This window comes from Lithobates pipiens, unplaced genomic scaffold (genome assembly GCF_037356315.1).
Source record: "Lithobates pipiens isolate NorthernLeopardFrog02 unplaced genomic scaffold, aLitPip1_a1.2 Scaffold_13, whole genome shotgun sequence".
NCBI classification, from domain to species: Eukaryota; Metazoa; Chordata; class Amphibia; order Anura; family Ranidae; genus Lithobates; species Lithobates pipiens.
In genome coordinates, this window is record NW_027507718.1 from 423,005,873 (window position 1) to 423,030,345 (window position 24,473).

The following is a 24,473-nucleotide window of genomic DNA, read 5'->3' on the forward strand; positions in this document are numbered from 1 at the left end:
TGAATAGGGAAACATAGCGAAAGTGGGGTGTGATTGTGATGATCTGAGGCTGAATAAATTAGGCCTGGTTAATGAAACTGTTAATGTCCCAGTCTGTGTTCATGCCAAAGGGGGAGTAGCACCTCAATTCATAAATCCAAAACGTCTCGAGGCGCGACACCCCCCGTAGGCATGAATCTCCCCTCCAGCTCGGGACAAATTTGTCAATGATTTGGAAGCGTGTACCCGTGGGGTCCCTATTATGTTTTTCAAGGTAGTGTCTCGGGACTGTGTGCTTGTCACAGCCTTTTTTGATTTTACTGAGGTGTTCGTTGACTCTAATTGAGAAGTTACGAATAGTGCGGCCAACATATTGTTGATTGCACGGACAGGTGATCAAATAAACAATATACCTGGTGGTACAGGTGGTAAAGTGTTTCATCAAGTACCTACGTGAGGTGGCTGTAGATGTAAAAGAGTCACTTTTCCCCCTACCCAACGTGTTATGTATGCATACGTTGCATTTTCTACAGGGAAAATATCCCTTACTCTGTGGGAAAAATTGTATAGGTCTAGGGATGTCAATTACATTGGGGGAGATATCGTTTTGTATCGATCGGGCTCCCCTGTAAATAATTCCGGCTTTCTCAGGAATTATTCCACCTAGGATTTTGTCACTAGATAACACCTTCCAATGCCTATTAATGATTCTCTTTATCTCAGTGTGTTGTGTAGAGAAGGTGGTAAAGAAAGACCATTTGAATTTATCATTTGTTCTTGATTTGACTTTCTTCTGAATAAGGGAAGCCCTATCTGTATGTAGGGCTGCTTGGATGTCGGCATCAAGGGCGCATGGATCATAGCCCTTGTCTAGGAACCTCTTACGGATGGTATAGGATTGGGAGATGAAGTCACTAGTATTCGTGCAGTTACGCCTAAGCCTGAGGAATTGTCCACGTGGAATGGATCTAAGCCATTGACGATGGTGACAACTATCAACGGGAATATATCCGTTTCGGTCTGTTGGCTTAAAAAAAGTTCTCAGGACTAGGCGTTTCTGCACCACTGTGACTTCTAAATCAAGAAAATGGATGTTAGTTGTGCTGGCCTCGAAGGTGAGCTGAATACCACGATCATTACTATTGAGGGTTGCCATGAAGGCATCTAAGGATGGTCGACTGCCCCTCCACAGGAGGAGGATGTCGTCTATATACCTGGCCCACAGCACCAATTCTGGCCTGTCAAGGGCATAGACGACATCCTCCTCCCACTGGGCCATAAACAAATTGGCCAGGCTGGGTGCATATTTTGCCCCCATGGCAACCCCTCTGGTCTGGGTATAGAAGGTGCCCTGAAACCAAAAGTAATTGTGAGACATGGCAAATTCTAATAATTGCATGAGGAAATTTCTATGTATCACAGGGAGTGTGGGATCCCTGGAAAGAAATGATTCAACAGCTCCTAGACCTAAATCCTGTGGAATAGAAGTATACAACGCAGATACATCCGCTGTGACTAGGATAAGGTCGTCATGATATTGTATATTCTCTAATAGTCGAATTGTATCACCTGTATCCTGTAAATAAGATGGTATATTCCTTACCAAGGGCTGGAGGTAAGTGTCTATGTATTTACCTATTCGCGAGGTAATGGAATCTATACCACTAACAATTGGCCTTTTTTGCTAGTCGGTGCGTAATTGGAACGCACAGGATTTGATTATTTTATTTATCTTATTTTTTGTTTTTGAGACCATTTTCCTAGTAACAATTCCCCAAGTGTCAGCTTTGGAGGGGTGTCCAAGTTTCCCCCCCCCTCCTTTGTCTTCCCCTTTTGATGTTTTGTTTTTCTAACTTAAGGTGATGAGTTGCGGTTGCCATGGTCACGTTGCAACTTGACGTTCGTTGCGGCGTGACGTGGCTATGTCTCCTCTTCTGCCTGTTCCGGGTATAGCGAGTCTCTTATGGCGCATGACTCGACGTGCCTACATCGTGGGCTATGACGCATGCGCATTGCCGTCACGCCTCCGATCGTCCTGATTGGCTGTTATGCCGCTCGCCACGCTTTGTGGCGGGTGACGTACATCGTGCGGCAAATGGCGCCAAACTCTGACGCCCCTCCCCTTTCCTACACCCGTACGTCCATGCATGCACCTTTCTCCCTCGTGGACGCACGCCCTTCTCAACCCCTCCCATGTTTGGTCATGTGACGCACATGTTTGGTGATTGGTGGAGGTTTCCCTGTCATACTATACGTCACCACGTTTTTTAGTCACCTGATCGTACTTTCGTACAATAGGATAACATGTAGCAACAGTTACCATGACTATATAGACACATCTTTCGGCTGTATAACGCCAGTAAATCAATAATGAACATCCAACCTGCACAATGACCGATCGCCATCAGACATTACCATCCTGACCTGTTAAGATCTACTGTGACACAATACAAAAGGGAACAAGTCTCTTCAGGTGATGGCTTTACAATACACTTTACATGTTATTATTATTACATGGTTGATTATCCTACATGAGTGTTAGATGCAATCTTACATATGTTCTATCTGTTGATTGGTCATCCCTGGAGGTTTGAGGAGGTCCAGATTAACATATGTGATCTATCTATGTTTACGGCTGTTTATCCATTTTTTACTGTTACCAAATTCAACTTAACTGCTCTTATCAGTAGTAAGGTCATATTCTGCACGATATTTGTATTTGTTTACTATGTTTGAACATGTCTACCCTGATTTGATTAGACTGTTTATCTTATTTGTAAGGGGTTGTCTGAGATACGAGTTCCCGCCCCCTTATAGGTGGAACCGTTTTCAGACACCCTATATATTTGTTAGCAATGTGGTGGGTCCCAACATGCCCCTGTCGAAGACATATGTGTCAAAACGCGTCGGGCTAGCTGTTGGCACCCCACATTGCTTTTATTTTCATTTTTATTCTATTCGCTTTGTGATCACTAAGTCATTATTAATTCTTTTGACTTTTAATAAATTATCATTTTTACCGCCTGACCCGCACCATGTGGAGCTCTTTCTTCCTTTTTTCTTTTTTGGTTTAAAAACCCCCAAAATACTTTCCCCTTCATCTTGGGGTATTTGGAGTATCGGTGTGTAATGGGCCGCATCTGAGCTGGATTTCCAAACCATTCTGAAGTTCCATCGGTGAGACTCATCATTGGGCATACAGTCTTTTGGAGTTTCCCCACCAAGTTGACGGACCTTCCTGATCTACTCCTCGGTCCCAGATTGAGACCCCAAGCCTTACTGACTCAACTGCCATACGACTGTGTGAGTCCAACATAGTTGGTAAGAAGTATCTATCTACTTTTCTTAAATGTTTTCCAGACAAGCTGATGTACATGGACATATTCGTTTAGTAGGATTTGCCTCTTACTTTGATACGGTCTGACCATCTTCGTGCCAGCTTTATCACGGAAGCTTACACCCATTTCTTGGACTTTAATTTGCTCATATTTATTATTTATACGATCTTTGTTATATGCGAGTCTCTTATGGCGCATGACTCGACGTGCCTACATTGTGGGCTATGACGCATGCGCATTGCCGTCACGCCTCCGATCGTCCTGATTGGCTGTTATGCCGCTCGCCACGCTTTGTGGCGGGTGACGTACATCGTGCGGCAAATGGCGCCAAACTCTGACGCCCCTCCCCTTTCCTACACCCGTACGTCCATGCATGCACCTTTCTCCCTCGTGGACGCACGCCCTTCTCAACCCCTCCCATGTTTGGTCATGTGACGCACATGTTTGGTGATTGGTGGAGGTTTCCCTGTCATACTATACGTCACCACGTTTTTTAGTCACCTGATCGTACTTTCGTACAATAGGATAACATGTAGCAACAGTTACCATGACTATATAGACACATCTTTCGGCTGTATAACGCCAGTAAATCAATAATGAACATCCAACCTGCACAATGACCGATCGCCATCAGACATTACCATCCTGACCTGTTAAGATCTACTGTGACACAATACAAAAGGGAACAAGTCTCTTCAGGTGATGGCTTTACAATACACTTTACATGTTATTATTATTACATGGTTGATTATCCTACATGAGTGTTAGATGCAATCTTACATATGTTCTATCTGTTGATTGGTCCTCCCTGGAGGTTTGAGGAGGTCCAGATTAACATATGTGATCTATCTATGTTTACGGCTGTTTATCCATTTTTTACTGTTACCAAATTCAACTTAACTGCTCTTATCAGTAGTAAGGTCATATTCTGCACGATATTTGTATTTGTTTACTATGTTTGAACATGTCTACCCTGATTTGATTAGACTGTTTATCTTATTTGTAAGGGGTTGTCTGAGATACGAGTTCCCGCCCCCTTATAGGTGGAACCGTTTTCAGACACCCTATATATTTGTTAGCAATGTGGTGGGTCCCAACATGCCCCTGTCGAAGACATATGTGTCAAAACGCGTCGGGCTAGCTGTTGGCACCCCACATTGCTTTTATTTTCATTTTTATTCTATTCGCTTTGTGATCACTAAGTCATTATTAATTCTTTTGACTTTTAATAAATTATCATTTTTACCGCCTGACCCGCACCATGTGGAGCTCTTTCTTCCTTTTTTCTTTTTTGGTTTAAAAACCCCCAAAATACTTTCCCCTTCATCTTGGGGTATTTGGAGTATCGGTGTGTAATGGGCCGCATCTGAGCTGGATTTCCAAACCATTCTGAAGTTCCATCGGTGAGACTCATCATTGGGCATACAGTCTTTTGGAGTTTCCCCACCAAGTTGACGGACCTTCCTGATCTACTCCTCGGTCCCAGATTGAGACCCCAAGCCTTACTGACTCAACTGTCATACGACTGTGTGAGTCCAACATAGTTGGTAAGAAGTATCTATCTACTTTTCTTAAATGTTTTCCAGACAAGCTGATGTACATGGACATATTCGTTTAGTAGGATTTGCCTCTTACTTTGATACGGCCTGACCATCTTCGTGCCAGCTTTATCACGGAAGCTTACACCCATTTCTTGGACTTTAATTTGCTCATATTTATTATTTATACGATCTTTGTTATATGATCATTCTCCTAACACATGTTGATTACATTTATCACTTAAGAAGCGCTACACTATTTTTTACTTTTTGCCTGTTCAACTTTGTTTGTTTAAGTGTTGGCTGCTGTGTTTTTTGTATACACTTGATTCTAGCGCAGTGTTTTTCCCCCTATTTTTTCTATGATTTTGAAAGACAGCTCTGTCTCTAGCAATGACCAATATAGTTCACAGTGACTCTGGCAGTGATCATTGTAATGTCACTGAGTCCCAAAAATGTATCCGTGAGGATGACTATAGCCTACTGTAACCTCAGTCTCCCCAGCTGAGATAGGAAAAGGTCATCCAGTACCCAACTGTGCCTGCTCCCCCCTCTCACGTGGGGATTTTGGGAAAATAGTGGCATGCAAAGCAAAATACTGTATCTGTATATGCATATACTGTATATTTGCAATATGTAAGAGTTTAAAACTGGTGCACACATAAGGGGCTATCAGTAGTAAGGAAGAAAAATAACCCTGCATTGGTGGTGTCACTGGATGGAAAAAATGACCCTGTATCATGGTGTCATTAGCTGGAAAAAATTTCCCTGTGTCAACGGTGTAGCTAATAGGAAAACGGTGCTGCATCAGTGTCAGTGGGGATAAACTACAGCCAATCAGTGAAGGGGAGATATCGGCGCGTGCATGTACATTGTAGTACACACGCACAGATTACTTTATAGTGCAGAGCCCAGGGCCATGAGACATGGTGGTTATCATGCAGCTTCCAGGGGCAGTCTCCTGAAATTGAGAACTGGCCCCATGTCACCAAAATCATCCTAATATATACACAGATTTTGAAAAAAATCCCTACTCTCTAATTTAAGCCCCTTTCACACTGGGGCAGTGGGTGTGTCGGCAGTAAAACCCTGCTAGTTTTAGCGGCGCTTAACCACCAATTTCGTGGCGCTATTCGGCTGCTAGCAAGGAGCTTTTACCCCCTAGCGCCCGAGGAAGGGTTAAAACCTGCAGCGCTTTGCCAGCGGTATAGCTGTGCTGCCTCATTGATTTCAATGGGCAGGAGCGGTGTATACACCACTCCTTCACCGCTCCAAAGATGCTGCTAGCAGGACTTTTTGTAGTGTCCTGCAAGCGCACCACTATGTTTAATATGAGATTAATTCTCAGTGAAACCACTGTACTAGTCCAGACAAGCAATTGCTATGATCCATCTGTTATGACCAGTCTCCTGAAATTGTGAACCGCCCCCGGGGAAACTGAAGATGACACCCTAATGCTCCCATCTGATCACCCTAATATATACACCGTTTTTTCTTCTAAATCTCTACTCTCTAATTTATAGTAGCCAGCATATACTACAACTTTGTATGCTCAATATATCAGTGTGTCTTTGTTAATATGCCTTGAAATCAATTTGGATATATTGATAAAATACAATTTAAGCCCTCACTATCTCATATTTAAAAAAAATAAATATACATATACACTGTCACCTGGATTAGAACCTTTAACTTCACATATATAAGCCTACTTCTCTAACCACTATACTCTCAGTTAAAGTGGTTGTAAACCCTTACAACACACTTTGACCTACAGGTAAGCCTAGATTAACCTACATGGTTTAGGAGATATTTACTGAAAGACAGACACCGATGTCTACGGCGCAGGGGCACTGAGTGTGGCACTGTCAACGGCGAATATGCCACGCGTGGCGGCTACCGTGGGCATGCGCTGGAGTGACGTCATCGCGGCTTCGCTGAATGACAGTGGCGGAGCAGCGAAGACCCACCGAGAAGATGGATGCGCCGGACTACACGGGACAGCAGTGACATCGCTGGCTCCTGTGTTAGGTAAGTGACACATAATGGACTACTATGCGAGGCATAGTAGTCCATTATGCTTTACCTTTGCAGGGAATGAAAGAGGAAGTAAACTCATCAGGGTTTACTTCCTCTTTAATTGAGCTTGCTTTTATGTTCAATATGAGGTTAATTGTTTGTGAAACAACTCTGTTAGTTCACACAAGTAATTGCCATTATCAATCCGTTATGACCATAAAACACATTGTCCTGCTGCCTTCTAGCCTTTCACAATTCCCTCATGTAGGGACAATAGTGCAATGTTTCCTACAAGTTGGGGTGCAGAGCTGTGCTGGCCATTGTGTTTTGTTATCTATGGAAGCTGTGTCGCCCCACTCACACACAATACACACGTTTTCAGCATGGCTCTTCTTGTTGGAGCAGATGACAGAGAAGGAGGATAAGACAGCAAAAAGAGGAAACTATTCAGTGGCGGCCCGTCCATAGTGTGAGGATCAAGGTATAAGAAACCAAGATGGTTGACAGTATGTTTCACTAAATGCTTATATCGTCTGTTTTATTTTCAGTAACTTAAAGACACATCATCCTTAAGTCCGGATGGGTGCAGTCACGTACACATAAGAGGAAACCATGTCGTAAGGGTCATCTGCCACATCAACTCTAAAAGCAGAAGACACTTAGAAATTGCCTTTTATGGAAGTTGTTTTGTTTCAACATTTTTAACGCCTGTCTTTTTTAGTGTATAAAAAGAGCTGTGTTAATAAAGGACCTCAGAGTTGGGTGCGATCTTCTGAGCAGATATACTGAGAACTTCTTTCCGTGTCTCATTGCTTAGATAAGAACTCTAATAACAATTGGGAAACGGTAACATAACTTGATGAATAGGTGACTTGCAGTAGTCACACCTAACATTCTGGCGCACGAACAGGGACATCGCTAAAGAAACTACAAGAGGCGAACGAACATAAGGACGGAACGAAGAGGTCGGGCACATCAGGAACCACAGACAAAACCTGCGCAGGTAAGAAAAGCTTTATTTTCTTATAAACTCTGTGCTTCTTAGATTTGTGCCTACCCGATCTGTCTGTATTGTTCTTCAGGTAATACCAACCTCTGTAGTAAGCGAGTCTTGAATTTAATATTTGACTTATGTTACCGTTGTTTCTTGTCTGTCTCCTTGTCATCTGTCTGTTGTGACTGAGATAAGCCCTGTTTGTATGGTGTGAATTGAAACATATATCATCCCAATGAGTAACGGAATGCGCCCTTAACTCGTAAGAGTACTTGGGGGGTCCGACACTTAAGTTTGATATACGCTTTTTGATTCATGAGCCTAAAAACGGGTTGAAAGTATAAGTCCTGACTGCCTCAATAAAGCAGGAATAAGAAACGATTGCTGAGAAATTCCATGTTAAAGGGAAGGGAATAAGGTCTCCACAAAGTCCCGGAGATCTAGTCATATGTGTTTGGCCACCTACAGGTGATGATTGTGATTATTGTTTCTGTTGTATTAGTAGTCGCATTTATCTGGTTGGGGTGTAAAAGTAGTTCGGTTTCAGAATAAGTACCCCAGACAAAGTTTTAGTATTTTGGCACCCTAGGAGGAGAAGGCAACGAGACACTTAGTAAGTGATCCAAACGCCACCTAGGCAGGACTGTCAAAATGGGCCAGACACATGGTAAACCCCAGGAGGAATCTCAGAAATGTTATGCTGTTAAAGACATAATTACAATGTTGTATGGGAAGGACAAGGCACAGGGCACGAATAGGGTTCTCAAGAAATTTGGAATGGATGGAGAAAATGGGCTAAGTGTAGAAGGTTGGGAGAATATAAAGAGAGACAGACAGGGAGAGGTCCTGCAGAACAGATGGGTATCACAAATACAATGTTTAATTAAGGTTTCCAACAGGGCTAAAGAGGAGGGATGGAAGTATTGTCATGAACAGGGTGGATGGGACATGAAGGTCCGACGCAAGAGTCTCCCTTCTGCTCCCGAGGATGGAGTAAAAACGGAAGGTACTCCACCTCCTTATACCACTACCACACCGGGTAACGAAAGACCAAAACTTTATCCTTACTTAAGAGGAAGAGGATGGGTATGCCGAGTATGCGGTACCCAAAATACAGACTGGGCACAGGAATGTGTACATTGCGGAGCTCAAAGACCAGAGTCCGTAGCTCCAGTCCACAGTCGGACTAGGGTAATACAAGTAAATAATCCAAATGCGGGTCAAGCAGGACAGCCACCTACAGTGACTCAACAAGTCGTTCTGAGGACATGGACACCTTGGTCGGCTGACACTCTTATGGCATTAATACAGAATGCTCCTGATCCCGTAGCAAAACCTGCCGCATTCTGTAGATTCGTGACACAATTACTAGACACACATGAAGCAGCTTGGCAAGATGGGGAAGATTTGTGTAGACATAAAATGACACTAACAATGTTTAATCAATTTATGAATGAAATTGCTCCACATAGACCACAAGGGGATCCAGCGACAAATCCACCAGGAGTACACCCCCGTCATATAGACTCTAGACCCCTGTTTATTAATCAGTTACGAGAATTTTGCCAAAGGAAACAGCAGGAAAGGGGTTCGACAGCGCCCATAAAACAGGCCCCAGGTCAGACTGTTACAGAATTTTACCTCAACATGGAAAGCATGATGGCTGACGAAGGTCTAGATTTAGCCTTACCCGTCACCATTAGGGCTTTCAATCGACAGTTTATGGAAGGACTAGTACCCCAAATAGGTGACAAACTGAAGGCATGTACTCCCGAATGGAGAGCCATACGGGACAGAGGAACATTGTTGCAGAAAGCACAAGGCATAGAGGCTGATTTAGCAGAAACTAAACCCAGAAGGACACCGGGAATTAACACTGTTGCCCGGGTCAATGAAGGAGGGAATTCCTCCCGTAAACCTCTTACCTGTTATTACTGCAACAAGGTGGGACATATAAAAAGAGACTGTAGGAAAAGAATAAAAGACGAACAGGAAGGAAACACGGACAGAGACACGAGGGACAACAGACAGAGGCGTACCAACGATAGGGACGATCCGACCGCATGACTTGCCCCAGTCCTAGCTGAATCAGAGAATAAAATGCTCCACATGTTGATGAAGGTGGAAGGTAAACATATTCCTTGTTTAGTTGACACAGGAGCATCACGCAGCTTATTATCTGATTCAGTAGTCCCTCCACACATGACCTCCCGTGACACCATACCCATAAGTGGTTATGACGGTCTTTTGTCCGATGCCCCACTGACTAAACCTTTAAAAGTAAAAATAGGGAATCACATGTTTTTGTCACGCTTTTTGATTTCCAGAGGAGCCCCTACTAATTTATTAGGAGCAGATATTCTTCAGAAAATAGGAGCAAACATTACCTATCATCCAGATGGTATGGTCACCCTAGCAATAGGAGATGACCCAGAGGGTATAGAAATCTGTAATAAAATACAATGCTTGGAAGAAGAACCAGAACCGTCCAATACACCCTCGCCGGAAATAGATCAAATTCTGTCTAGCCTTCCGGGAGGGCTATGGGAAACACATCCAGCAGACGTTGGGCTTTTGCCCATACCCCCGGTTACTCTACAGCTGATTCCAGGAGCAGTTCTCCCCCAGCAGAAACAGTACCCACTCAGTGCGCCCCAGGAAGCAGCTATAGAACTACAAGTGGAGGCTCTACTCAAAAGTGGAGCATTAAAAGAAATACAGTCACCAGCCAATACCCCATTGTATCCAGTCAAGAAAAAGACATTGGGGGATGGCCCAGTAAAGTATAGAATGGTACAAGACCTAAGGGCGGTAAACAAAATATTGGCCCCAATAACGCCACTAGTACCAAACCCGCATACTTTACTTTCAGAAGTACCATCAGATAGCTCCTCATTTACTGTTATAGACTTGGCTAATGCTTTCTTTTCTGTACCCCTGGCGGAGGAATGTCAACCGTGGTTTGCGTTCCGTCTCAAAAACCGCCAGTTGACCTGGACACGCCTACCGCAAGGGATGGCGCATTCGCCAACTCTATACTCGCAAGCCCTACAGACAGTGTTGAGGGAATGGCAACCACCTGACACTTGTGTATTGTTGCAATATGTAGATGACCTATTGTTATGTTGTCCGGATAACGATACTTGTTTAAAAGCCACTCTATCATTGTTACAATTCCTGGCTGAAAAAGGGTGCAAAGTGAATAGAACTAAGTTACAGGTATGCCAGAAAAAGGTTGTCTTTTTGGGCCACTGTATATCCCAGGGTACCCGACACCTCACTGAAGAACGAGTCCAGGCCATAAGACAAATGAATGTCCCACGCAACTTTAAGCAACTTCGTATGTTTCTGGGAATAGTATCATATTGTAGACAATGGATACCACATGCCAGTTCTCTGATGCAGCCATTATATGATTGCTTGAAAATAGTACCCTATGTACTCACAGAAGCAGGTCATAAGTCTTTTAGCACCTTAAGAAAGTTACTAATTTCGGCACCTGCGATCGGGATCCCTGACTATACCAAAACATTTCATTTGTACATTGCTGAAATCACGGGACACGCAACAGGGGTGTTGACACAACAACACATCAAACAAAGGCCGGTAGCATATTTCTCAGCGGCTCTCGATCCTGTCTCTAGAGGATCACCGTCCTGTGTACGAGCAGTCGCAGCAGTGTCAATTATCATTGACAAATCCTCAGAAATTGTCTTAGACAATCCTGTAGTGGTACATACCACACATGACATACACGCCATCTTGTCACAAATTCAGCCAAAACACATATCAATGGCGAGGCAGCTGCGTCTGCAATGCACCTTGCTCCTACCTCCCAATGTTACCTTCCAGCGATGCACTTCCTTTAACTTAGCACAACTTTTACCCTTACAGACAGATTTGACAGGGGGGAGTAATGGTGAAGACACAGCACAAGAAACTCAGGATTCTGACACACTTTCATTTCATGACATAACATCTGATGAACACGATTGTTTTCAACTTATGGAACAAGAGACCACGGGGTTCCCACATGTCACAGACACACCCATTGCAAATGCAGAACACACACTGTACATAGATGGTAGTAGATTTGCCGATGACAAAGGTAAATATCACACAGGTTATGCTGTGGTAACGGACACACAGGTAATTGAGGCAAAGTCACTACCAGCACACATGTCTGCACAGGAAGCGGAACTAACAGCTTTAGAAAAAGCCTTAGAACACTTAGAGGGACAAGAAGGGAACATTTACACTGATTCTGCATACGCCTACAGTGTTGCACATGATTATGGTCACATATGGAAAGCTAGAGGTTACCTTACAGCTGCAGGCACACCTGTTAAACATGGTGAAGGAATCAAAAGAGTCCTGAACAATCTTCAAAAAGTTAGAAGAGTAGCCATTATGAAGATAGCGGCACACACGAGCGCAAAAACAACTGAGGCAAAAGGAAACGCATTTGCAGATTTAGCTGCAAAGAAGGCAGCTCTAGGGGAAGTAAGCCCTGAGACCTTAGCCACGGTACAGGTGAGTATGCCCGAAACCACATGGCAGCAGCTGATCGAACTACAGGAACAAGCAGGGACTACTGAGAAGGACCGTTGGGTTAAGGAGGGAGCTGCACCAGGCCTTGACAATGTATGGAGAGAGGGAGACAAAATATGTCTACCCGCCTCTCTATACCCCGCAATGGCAGCGGCTGTCCACTTGCCCACTCATGTCAGCTCCAATTCTATGTATAGGATTGTAAGCCAAGGATGGCTAGCCCCTGGATTCAGTAGTACTGCAAGGAACTACTGTGCTGCATGCCAAATCTGTCTGTTAAATAACCCAGGACAGAGAGTGAAAACCCCACGTAAACATCAGGTTCGGGCCCAGTATCCCTTTCAGAGACTGCAAATTGACTATATCCAAATGCCTAAGAGCGGCCCATTTGAATTTTGTCTCGTGTGCATCTGCTTATTTTCAGGCTGGCCAGAAAGTTATCCAGTGAAATCAGCTACAGCGAAAGCCACAGCGAAGAAACTGATCACAGAGTTAATACCTAGGTTTGGTCTTCCTGAAACCATAGAATCAGATAGGGGAACACACTTTACAGGAGAAATCATGCAGAATGTAATGGCTATGTTAGGGGTTCAACAAAGTTTCCACACCCCTTACCACCCACAGAGTTCAGGATCAGTAGAAAGAGTAAATGGGACAATAAAGTTAAAAATACAAAAAGCTATGCAGGAGTTAAATAAACCATGGCCTGAATGCCTACCCTTAGCTTTGTTCTCCATAAGGTATACTCCAACGGGAAAAACAGGGTTATCCCCATATGAAATACTTTTTGGGAATGCACCCAGACTAGGTTTATACTTTCCACAGAGTATGCAATTGCAATGTGATAGTTTGACTGCATATGTGATACAATTACAACAGCATCTAACTAAGATCCACAAAAGTGTGTATTCTTCTCTTCCAGACCCTAACTCAATAGCAGGCACTCATTCGCTGAGCCCCGGAGATTGGGTCTATGTAAAGAAACATACCAGAAAAGCTTTAGAGCCACGGTTTGAAGGACCATATCAAGTACTGCTGACCACTCCCACATCGGTCAAGTTGGAGGGTAAAGCAGCCTGGATCCACGCTTCACACTGTAAAAAGGAGCCAGTTGGCAAATGACAACATGTATCTTTTTATTCTTTTTGTTTCAGTAATCCTGACCAATAGTTTGGTTACCTCACAGAATGAAATTCACAAGGATGAAGGATTTTCTAAAAAAATGTTATTACTGAAGTTTAAATATGCTTATGCTCGGAAGTCAGGATATGAGAAATGTTGGATTTGCAGTAAATTACACCCCAGTACAGCAAACATACCACTGATGGCAGTTCCTATAAATTATACTGACCTTGCTAACAGTAGCATTAACATAACTGGAACAAATACCAGCAAGACAGTAATGTTTAAATCAAATGGTCTCGCCTTTCCCCCTGCCTGGTGTTTCAACTTAGGGAACACAACGGGAGGAAATAGAGAATGCCAAGACAGCAAGTTTAATTTGTCCATTGTCGTATTAAATGGAAGCTTCTACCCCAGTAATTCCAGCACACACCAAACATTATCTGACTTCCTCACTAACATTGTGGATAATAATGTTAGGTGGTTAGTATCCAACTTATCCCTCTATGGATACACCTCTCGTTATAGAAATAATATCAGTTCAAGATCAGTACCTCTAGGAAACAATATATACATCTGTTGTGGGGATAAGTGTTATACCTGGATACCTAGAAGGGCTCAGGGATGGTGCTACCTCGCAAGTTTGGTACCAGTAATGAGAGTAGTGGGTGATGAACGAGGTGATCACCTACTAGAAGCTAGTATGCACCCCAGATATCCCCTCAGATATCGTAGCAAGAGAGAAATATTCTTAGAGCAGGACATGGCATGGGCTTGGTTCCCGTCCTGGACAGGATGGGGTATAGACTTAATGAAGCGACTAAATAACTATACTGGAATAATTAATGATATTTTGGAGAAAAACTCTGATGACATTACTAAGTTAAATCTAGAGACCAGAGCCATCACAAAACAAATAGAATTACATGAGTTAGCAATTGAAAGTATGAGTGCAGCATTAACAGGACTCTGTGAGGCTACAGAAGACTATGAATGTTGTACTTGGATACATAACACCAGCATCGAGATACCCGACTATTATGACATCATTGCACGACACCGCACGGAAGTAAAGGATCTACAGGAGAAGGCCCGTAATATTGGCCGTGACTGGGATCCGTTTGATGGAACTTTTAGCTTCTCAGGGTTATTCTCTTGGCTTAAGAAGGCAGCGATGACAATTATAGTGGTGCTTTTATTTGTATTTCTTCTTTATGCGTGCTTTAAACTGCTCATGTGCTTTTGCAAGAAAGCCAAGGTAAATGCTGTAGAAAAGATGGAACTTTTGTAAGTTGATAAGTTGGATAAGATAGGTGGATTTGGTTCCTTGACATCACCCATCTGTCAGAAAAGCCACTCTTCCTGAATTTTAGATGTTGGTACTATCCAGGGGGATGGGTGTATACCCCTCTGACAACTCGCGGTCAGGGAGAGTACTTTGGACATAGGCCGACTAGAACTTGTTCAGGTGGACCCAGGGTAAGAGGGAGGGGTGATGTCAAAGGGGGAAATTGTGAGGATCAAGGTATAAGAAACCAAGATGGTTGACAGTATGTTTCACTAAATGCTTATATCGTCTGTTTTATTTTCAGTAACTTAAAGACACATCATCCTTAAGTCCGGATGGGTGCAGTCACGTACACATAGGAGGAAACCATGTCGTAAGGGTCATCTGCCACATCAACTCTAAAAGCAGAACACTTAGAAATTGCCTTTTATGGAAGTTGTTTTGTTTCAACATTTTTAACGCCTGTCTTTTTTAGTGTATAAAAAGAGCTGTGTTAATAAAGGACCTCAGAGTTGGGTGCGATCTTCTGAGCAGATATACTGAGAACTTCTTTCCGTGTCTCATTGCTTAGATAAGAACTCTAATAACAATTGGGAAACGGTAACATAACTTGATGAATAGGTGACTTGCAGTAGTCACACCTAACAATAGCTAGTGACAAAATAAATAAATAAATAAAAAGGGCCCTTTAAAAAAAAAAAAAGTTCTTCAAGTTCACTGTGCATGGGCGCCGGCCATAGTGCACTATGGAAGTGTCATGTCACTGCAATCCAGTGATTGCAGGCAAGATGCTACATTTGCAGGGTTATGTGTTGCTTTGTGGCGCACAGCTAAGCGCCTCTCCACTATCATTGGGGCAGCCTTCTGTCTCTCTGCCTAGCTGACCATTAGCACTGCCGTAGAACTTGGGCGGTGCTGTCCCCTGGCAGCTGTGTTACCTTCGGTTTCTGTGCCAGTGGAAAGGAGGCTCCATGAAGCAAGAGCAAGGTAATGTAATCTGACACTCTGCTCTGCCAGTGTCTTTCCTCCACATATCTTGTACTGTATTCCCCTGTTGTGACCTGTGATCAGACAGTGGGGGGAGGGGGTGCCCTGCTCCTTTAGTGTCTTTCCTCCACATACCTTGTACTGTATTACCCCCGCTGTGATCTGTGAGTGGAGGGAGGGGGAGGGGGTGCTCTGCTTCTTCTGTGCCATTCACCCAGCAATCTGCAGGAGCATTTATGTGTGCCATGAGGGGTCCCACCTACAGCCATCATATGCAGTATCCTCACCTTCCCCAGGTCTCTATCTCTCTCCCTCTCTCTATCTATTATCCACCTATCTATCTATTAATCTATCTGTCTATCTGTCTGTCTATCTATCTATCTAGCTGTCTATCTATCTATTATTTTAAAAGCTCCCCAATAGCGCTCGAAAAACGCTGGTAAAGCGCTGCTAGTCGGACGCTGACATTGCGAAAGGGCTCTTAAAGCACTTGGACTTTCACATTGGGATTGCAGATGAGGCTTCTTACAAGCGCTTTACAGGCGCTTTTTTTAATGCTAAAGCGCCTGAAAAACGCCCCAGTGTGAAAGGAGTCTAAAACTGCATACACATACAGTAGTTCGGAAATAAATAAGATGTAAAGCAGCTGCTTCCATTTTTTTTTTTTAACCTATTTTGTTGGCAGAAATGGAAAGTTACACAGCTCTGGCTGTAATCCCAGAGTTAAACCCGAAACACAAAACCAGGAATAATTGCAGGTTGTGTAACTGGATCCAAAAGTTAAAATGCTATAAGAGACATGCTAAGACATTACAATGACAGCTTTGGGAAGCTGTTAGAGTGTGTATTTTTTTAAAATTTAGGTACAAATACTTTTGAAGCTCACAGAGTGTGAGAAGTATCGTGCAGCATAATTAAATATTATACTTATAAAGGACATAAGATTGTATACATAGCAAAATATTTAAGTCAGATAGAAGATCTGGGTAATGATTAAGTCCAGTCCAAACTGTTACATTTGGTACAGTATTTATTACCTCTGTGTTGGAAATAAAAAGATAAGGGCACTGATAAATTAAAAACCAGGATCTTGGTTGCCTCAACTGAAAGAAAGTAAATATGTAAAGTAGAAATTGCACTGAAAGGCTCTTTCCAGTGCTAAGCCAGGAATGTCACCTCTGGCTGAATTCTGAATTACCTTGCAATGGGCAATTTTCCTTGCACATTTTGCTTAGGTACAGATTAATAAGGGGATATAATTATTCTATCCCTCACTTCAGTAGGCTCCCTCCTCTTTTTGAGATCAGTACCTCAGTCACAGCAGATCACATCACCCCATACATTGCAGGGCAGGCATTCCAGAGAATGCCATGGGCCCATTCATATTTCACAGTGTTGGGCTACAGATAAGAGTGCCGGTTGCTGAGGTAGCGAGGGATAATGTAAGTACATCACCTTATTCATTATCATCTAGTTAAAAATGAGCAGTTTACCTTTGCAGTGGGAAAGGGGCCCTGTTTTTTCACATTATTATGCAAGCAGCATAAGATTGTTGTGCAGACATCTGCAGCATCTCTACACTTTTTCGCACAGCACCCCAGTTCTCTATCTCTGAATTTCAGTGTATAGAAATAAATAAAATATCACTTTGTGAGATTTCTATAAAGTCAATGAGAAAAAGAAAAAAGTGCACTGCAACCCCCCCCCCCCCCCCTTCCAAAGGCCAACAGGACACTACCCATCATTTTCCTGTATGGGTAGTATGAATGAGCTCTTAGACTACTGTATCTTTTTTTCATGAGAAGTATGAAATATGGCTGCTATCTAATAACATTGCTCTTCAGAATTTTTTTTTTTATGATAACCACATAATTTTATACAGCCAAGCCTGGTCACCATTCATCATCCTTATGCTTTTAGTGCTCTAAGGCTTCCAAACCACAGTTTATAAGAATGCCATTAAAATTCATAAATGTGTATGTTTAATTCTTCATTATCTGTACAAAACATTATTTAGTCTTTTTAATACAGGCAATTATATGGCCAAACGATCTTGTTCATTGTTACAGCTCTTCTTTACAGGTTATGTCCATCAGTCTCTCTATGGTTGTTAAGTTCTGTCTCCTCTTCAAATAACTCCCCCTCTGGAACAGGAAGGTCTATTTGAATTGCTCCCCTGAGGTTAGCCCAAAACAGGCCTTGTTTGGCTCTCTCCTTTGGCCACTCCATGTAAGTCCTTTCCTTCATTAGTGCTTTTAATCTACTGTATTTGTCAGGAATAAGATATTGGGGTATTGGTTCTAGTAAAATGAGTATTAGGTTGTCTGATGTCTTGCCAAATAATGAATGCTGTGCAAAGTATAATTCATAATGACACCATTCGCTTTGAAGAAAATTTGGAGAAAGGACAAAGATAGACTTGAAGCTTTTTTCTATGCAGCAGATGATATTTTCAACAATTGCTTTGCCTGGGATGAAGTCTCTTTCATGGAGACAAATTCTTATTGAGCTATCATCCTTTTCAAGGTTGGACATCAAAAAGTTTCTTACCCAGTCGCTGTCTTTTTGGCTATATGAGACAAAGGCATGAAAATGTTTGCTGTTCTGGATCTCTGCTACATTAACCTGCCGTATCTTATATTTTCTTCTCAGCCACTGGAAAATCATTTTCAAATACCAAGGTACATCAAAATATTTACACGTAAAAATTATGGAAAATACCACAATCAATACTGAACCTACAACAATGCCTATTAAAAGGTATACATTACATGATACCTCAGAAAGATGGAAGTCATTAAGAATGATTCCTCTAAATTCTTCAGGAATTTCACAATTATAGGATGATGGCCACCCCAACATTTCTCCTTTAAATTCCTGGATAGCGCTAACAAATGCCCGCATTTCACAATTACAAACAAATTTATTGTTTATAGCACTCACTGTTTTTACATTTCGACAGCTCTGGAAGAAATCAGTCGATGGAGAGAATATAACATTGTTATCTATGTTTAGGACCCTCAAATTCTTGCTTATGTATCTACAATCTGGTATATTGCTTAGCTGGTTTAATGCAAGATTTATTTCTTTTAATGCTCTTAACAATGTAATGTCTTTAGAAATACTTTTTATCTGGTTTCGGGAAAGATCCAGTATTTCAATATTATTTGGCAGGCATTTGAAAACTGAATCTGCTAGCTTGTTTCTGGACAGATTTAGGAAGACCAGACTTTCTGACCATTCACAGTGTACATTCTGATCATAATAAAGAAAATTAAAGCTCACATCTAGATGTAGCAGAGAATCCATAGCTGAAGTCATTGAGCTTAAGCTCTGAAGCCTCTCTAGTCGGTTATTGTGTAAGTTAAGATACTGCAAAACTAAAAGAGATCTACATTGTTGAAAAATACCATCGGTAATTCCATTATTTGAAAAGTTTAGGAACTGGAAAATGCTAGGTAATTTTGGACAAAAGAAGTATGTAAGATCTGCATTGGATAGAGTCAAATTGCTGACAAACATTTCTGAAAAAATGGGCAATGGATGTTCATAAAATTCAAACACTAGAGATATAACATTTTCAATGTGTAAAGATTCTATTGAACCTTTCGAGACATCAATAGGTTCATACTCAAAATCCTCTATGACTGTGTATCCATAAATGAAGAGATGTTTAACTGAGGACTTCCAGAAACCTTCCAGAAACCTACTCATGGCACTCCATGGCATTGTAAAATTGCTAAGAATTAGAGTTGATACGTTTGAGTTTTTGGTAATTAAAGCCATCTGCCCCACAGGGCACTGTATACATCTAATCTGAGAGATTTCCAGAGTTATTGTGGAATTAAAGGCATCATTCAGTAAAAATAGTTGAAGATGAAAAGAGTTGCTAATTTGAGAGGGGATAATTTGAGGTAAAATGATATGTATCTTCTCAGTCTTCAGTAGCCTTAGACTACCAGGATAATATTCTTGCAATTCTTCAAGTGCCAGAAACACACTTTTAAATACATGGAGTGCAATATTTGCAAAATCATTTATTTTAATCCTTTTACTGCTCAATCCAATGTGTTCCAACTTTGTCAAGTATCCAAATTCCTTGCAAAGATCCATTGTTTCAAAATTATTGTAGGGCATATTTAGATGTTTTATGTCTTTAATAAATTGTATTGAGCTACAGTTTATAATGTGTAGTCTGTTGTGTGAGATGTCTAGATGTTCTAGAATGGTATTAAACTTGAACACTGAAAAGTCTATCTCTTCTAGAAGGTTATGAGAGAGATCCACTGTCTGTAAATTGGTGTGTAATTTGAAATCACTTTCTTGAAGGTTGCGAATATTGCACTGACGTAAATCCAGCTGGGTGACCAAAGATGGATTGATGTGTGGTTGGGATCCAGTACATACATTACCAAAGTTGCTGGGCAGAAACAGGAATGTCAGAAGCAAAGACAGGCAGAACACTTTTGATGTTATTGCGCTCTTTTTCATTATGTTGGTTGTTCCTCGTTCTAGAACCTGTGAACCTGTGAAGAATTAATCCATCAGTATTTGTGGAAAACAGTGATCCTTATGTAATTAGAGTTGAAATATTGGTCTATAATGGCAACAGTGATAGTCTTGATTCTTTTGGACACCGCATTGCCAGAAGTGCCCTGAGCTGATTTGTATCTATGCCCTTTCTGCCTAAAGCCCCATACACACTATCAGATTTTCTGCTGAGTTTTTCCATCAGATTTACCAAAACCATATAATATGAGGTCAAATCTTAGGAGTTTCAATGTGTATGTAATCAGGCAGGCCCTTGCACTACATGTTTTTGGTAAATCTGAAGGTGTGTATGGGGCTTTAGATGTCATTCTGCAGAAGCTGAATTTTCTACCTATTTGTGAATTCTACATTACTGAAAATCTAGGTTGTATGCAATGATATAGGGAATTTTGATGACGACTTTTAAGTGATATTAGATAACATAATTCAATTAAACTCTAAAGTATCCATAAATAACTGACATTTAGGTCGACTACAGTGGTAATTTTGACATAAAATTTTGATTTAATTCTAGTCATGGTCTTTTGACTAAAAAGCCGTATTTTAGATTTAGTCGTGTTTTAGTCATCTGAATTGTTTTAGTTTCAATCGTATTTTAGTTTACTAAAATCTCCTACATTTTAGTCAACTAAATTCATTTTAGTCAACTAAAATCTAAAGGATTTAGTTAAATTGTAATACACTATTTAAGTATGTCTCTAGAATTTCCAAACTCATTATATACTAGACATGTGCATTCGTTTTCATCCGAATGCATTTTCGTCTGAATTTCAGCTATTTTCGTTTTCGCTTTGACAAACGATAACGAAAGCACAGAATCCGAAAAATGAAAGATCCGACATAAATAAATGCTTTATTTTCATTTTCATTGTTACAACAGTTCGATATAGAATAGGAGATTCGACATGACTCTGACAATAACAAGCTGTCTATAGAACCTGTGGTCGAATGTGCCTAACCTTACCTCTATTAGTCCAAGATTATATAGAGAAAATATTCGACAGAGAAACAAGATTTGACAGAGAGAAAAGATTCTGCAAGTTACTGTCCTAAAAAGTGTTTGGGGACCCGGGTCCTGCCCCAGGGGACATGTATCAATGCAAAAAAAAGTTTTAAAAACGGCCGTTTTTTCGGGAGCAGTGATTTTAATGATTAAAGTGAAACAATAAAAGTGTAATATTCCTTTAAATTTCGTAGGGGGGGGGGGGTTGTCTATAGTATGCCTGTGAAGGGGCTCATGTTTCTGGTGCTTAGAACTGTCCCTGCACATAGTGTCATTTATGCAGGAAAAAAAGTTCTTTAAAATCACTCGCAGCTATTATGAATTGTCGGCTCCGTAATACAGAGAACACTCATTGAAAGTCATTGATAAAAAAATAAATAAATAAATAAAGCGTGGGGGTCCCCCAAATTCAATTACCAGGCCCTTCAGGTCTGGTATGGATATTAAGGGGAACCCTGCCTCAAATTTAAGAAAAAATTTGACGTGGGGTTCCCCCTAAATATCCATAACCAGACCCTTCAGGTCTGGTATGGATATTAAGGGGAACCCCGCGTCAAATGTAAAAAAAAATTGACGTGGGGGTCCCCCTAAAAATCCATACCAGACCCTTTATCCGAGCACGCAACCTGGCAGGCCGCAGGAAAAGAGGGGGGGACGAGAGAGCGGCCCCCCCTCCCTCCTGAACCGTTCCAGGCCACATGCCCTCAACATTGGGAGGATGCTTTGGGGGTCTGTGACCCCTCAAAGCACCTTGTCCCCATGTTGATGAGGACAAGGGCCTCATCCTCACAACCCTGGCAGGTGGTTGTGAGGGTCTGCGGGCGGGGGGCTTATCAGAATCTGGAAGCCCCCTTTAACAAGGGGACCCCCAGATCCCGGGCCCCCCCCTGTTTGAAATGGTAAGGGGGTACCCTACCATTTCACAAAGAAAGTGTAAAAAATAGTTAAATAAGACAAACACACTTTTGAAAAATTCCTTTATTAAAAATAAAAAAAAGATTCCAGCGGTGGTAATCCACTCTTGCTATCCATCGACGGACGGTCATCTCTCCAGCGATGGCTCATCTCATCCAGCGCAGCGTATCCATCCTTCTTCTGTCTCCGAGGTGGAGACACTGCAAGGATTCCAGCGGCCTGACGTTTCTTATATACGGAGGGTGGGGCCACCCGTCACCTGACCCCGCCCCCTCTGACGCAAGGGGAAACCCGGGGGTTCCCTGTGACGTATGGGTGACCCCGCACCCCTCTGATGTAACACAGGCAGGTTTCCGTTTCCAAGAGTGGATTACCACCGCTGGAATCTTTTTTTTATTTTTTTTTATTTTTAATAAAGGAATTTTTCAAAAGTGTGTTTGTCTTATTTAACTATTTTTTACACTTTCTTTGTGAAATGGTAGGGGTACTTTTGTACCCCCTTACCATTTCAAACAGGGGGGGGGGCGGGATATGGGGGTCCCCTTGTTAAAGGGGGCTTCCAGATTCTGATAAGCCCCCCGCCTGCAGACCCTCACAACTACCAGCCAGGGTTGTGAGGATGAGGCCCTTGTCCTCATCAACATGGGGACAAGGTGCTTTGAGGGGTCACAGACCCCCAAAGCATCCTCCCAATGTTGAGGGCATGTGGCCTGGTACGGTTCAGGAGGGAGGGGGGGCCGCTCTCTCGTCCCCCCTCTTTTCCTGCGGCCTGCCAGGTTGCGTGCTCAGGTAAAGGGTCTGGTATGGATTTTTAGGGGGACCCCACGTCAATTTTTTTTACATTTGACGTGGGGTTCCCCTTAATATCCATACCAGACCTGAAGGGTCTGGTTATGGATATTTAGGGGGAACCCCACGTCAAATTTTTTATTAAATTTGAGGCAGGGTTCCCCTTAATATCCATACCAGACCTGAAGGGCCTGGTAATTGAATTTGGGAGACCCCCACGCTTTTTTTATTTATTTATTTTTTTATCAATGACTTTCAATGAGTGTTCTCTGTATTACGGAGCCGACAATTCATAATAGCTGCGAGTGATTTTAAAGGACTTTTTTTCCTGCATAAATGACACTTTGTGCAGGGACAGTTGTAAGCACCAGAAACATGAGCCCCTTCACAGGCATACTATAGACAACCCCCCCTACGAAATTTAAAGGAATATTACACTTTTATTGTTTCACTTTAATCATTATTAAAATCACTGCTCCCGAAAAAACTGCAGTTTTTAAAACTTTTTTTTGCATTGATACATGACCCCTGGGGCAGGACCCGGGTCCCCAAACACTTTTTAGGACAGTAACTTGCAAATTAGTCTTTACAATTAGCACTTTCGATTTTGAACGTTGGAGTCCCATAGACTTTAATAGGGTTCTAAAGTATGCTGTATACTAGCTCCATCGAATCTTCTTTATACATTCGACAGACACCATAAGCCTTCAAAGACAGATTCGATCGTAATTCATGTGGATTTTCGGACGAATGCAATTTTTGAACGAAAAACGAAATAAATAAAAACGAATTTCGGGAGTAACTAAATAAATTAAGTTTTCGGACGAAAACGAAATTACGAAACAAAATATTTTACTTTGCACATGTCTATTATATACTCCTGGAATAAAAATCTACTAAAAAGTTATTATTGGTGCCCATGCGCGGTATCTCGGGGAAGGACACGCTCTGAACAAGCTCCACACGCTCTGACCCAAAAGAGCTATATACATCACAGGCATTGGGGACAAACCACAGGAGACATAACAATATACACCCCAAGGTGGTAATGAACTGGAGGGCCACAGGTCAGCCCAAGAAAAGGCAATACAAACAGCCTATTACCAATGGCCCTCCCCCGGACACAGGCCGCAATCAAAGATGGCACCGAAATGGGGAGAAACACGAGGCAACACAGGCACAGAAACAGGAATGGACAAATCTCAGAGGAAAGATGCTAAACAAATTCTGCCTGAGCAAGTCAGGGACCCCTTCTCCTCTCAATCATCCGGAGACTTGAATGCAGACTAACAGTGTGAGTCCCTATCAGAGCCCCCATCACCGGCCATATATAGGGACATACAAGAGCCTGCAGATTCGCCCAATGTCCTCCATGTATAGGAACATGGTGGAAATGACT

General features: G+C 42.1%; 1 protein-coding gene across 3 annotated transcripts in view; it reads right to left on the minus strand.

The window, feature by feature from the left end:
- Window positions 1-17,775: 17,775 nt before the first annotated feature.
- LOC143975333 (toll-like receptor 1) overlaps window positions 17,776-24,473 on the minus strand; it is a 34,848-nt gene continuing 28,150 nt past the window's right edge. For all 3 annotated transcript variants that reach the window (XM_077477642.1, XM_077477640.1, XM_077477641.1), the window contains one exon: window positions 17,776-20,342. In XM_077477642.1, the coding sequence (XP_077333768.1) occupies window positions 17,893-20,307 (2,415 nt within the window). In that variant the 5' untranslated portion in view covers window positions 20,308-20,342 and the 3' untranslated portion in view covers window positions 17,776-17,892. The remainder of the gene's footprint in view (window positions 20,343-24,473) is intronic.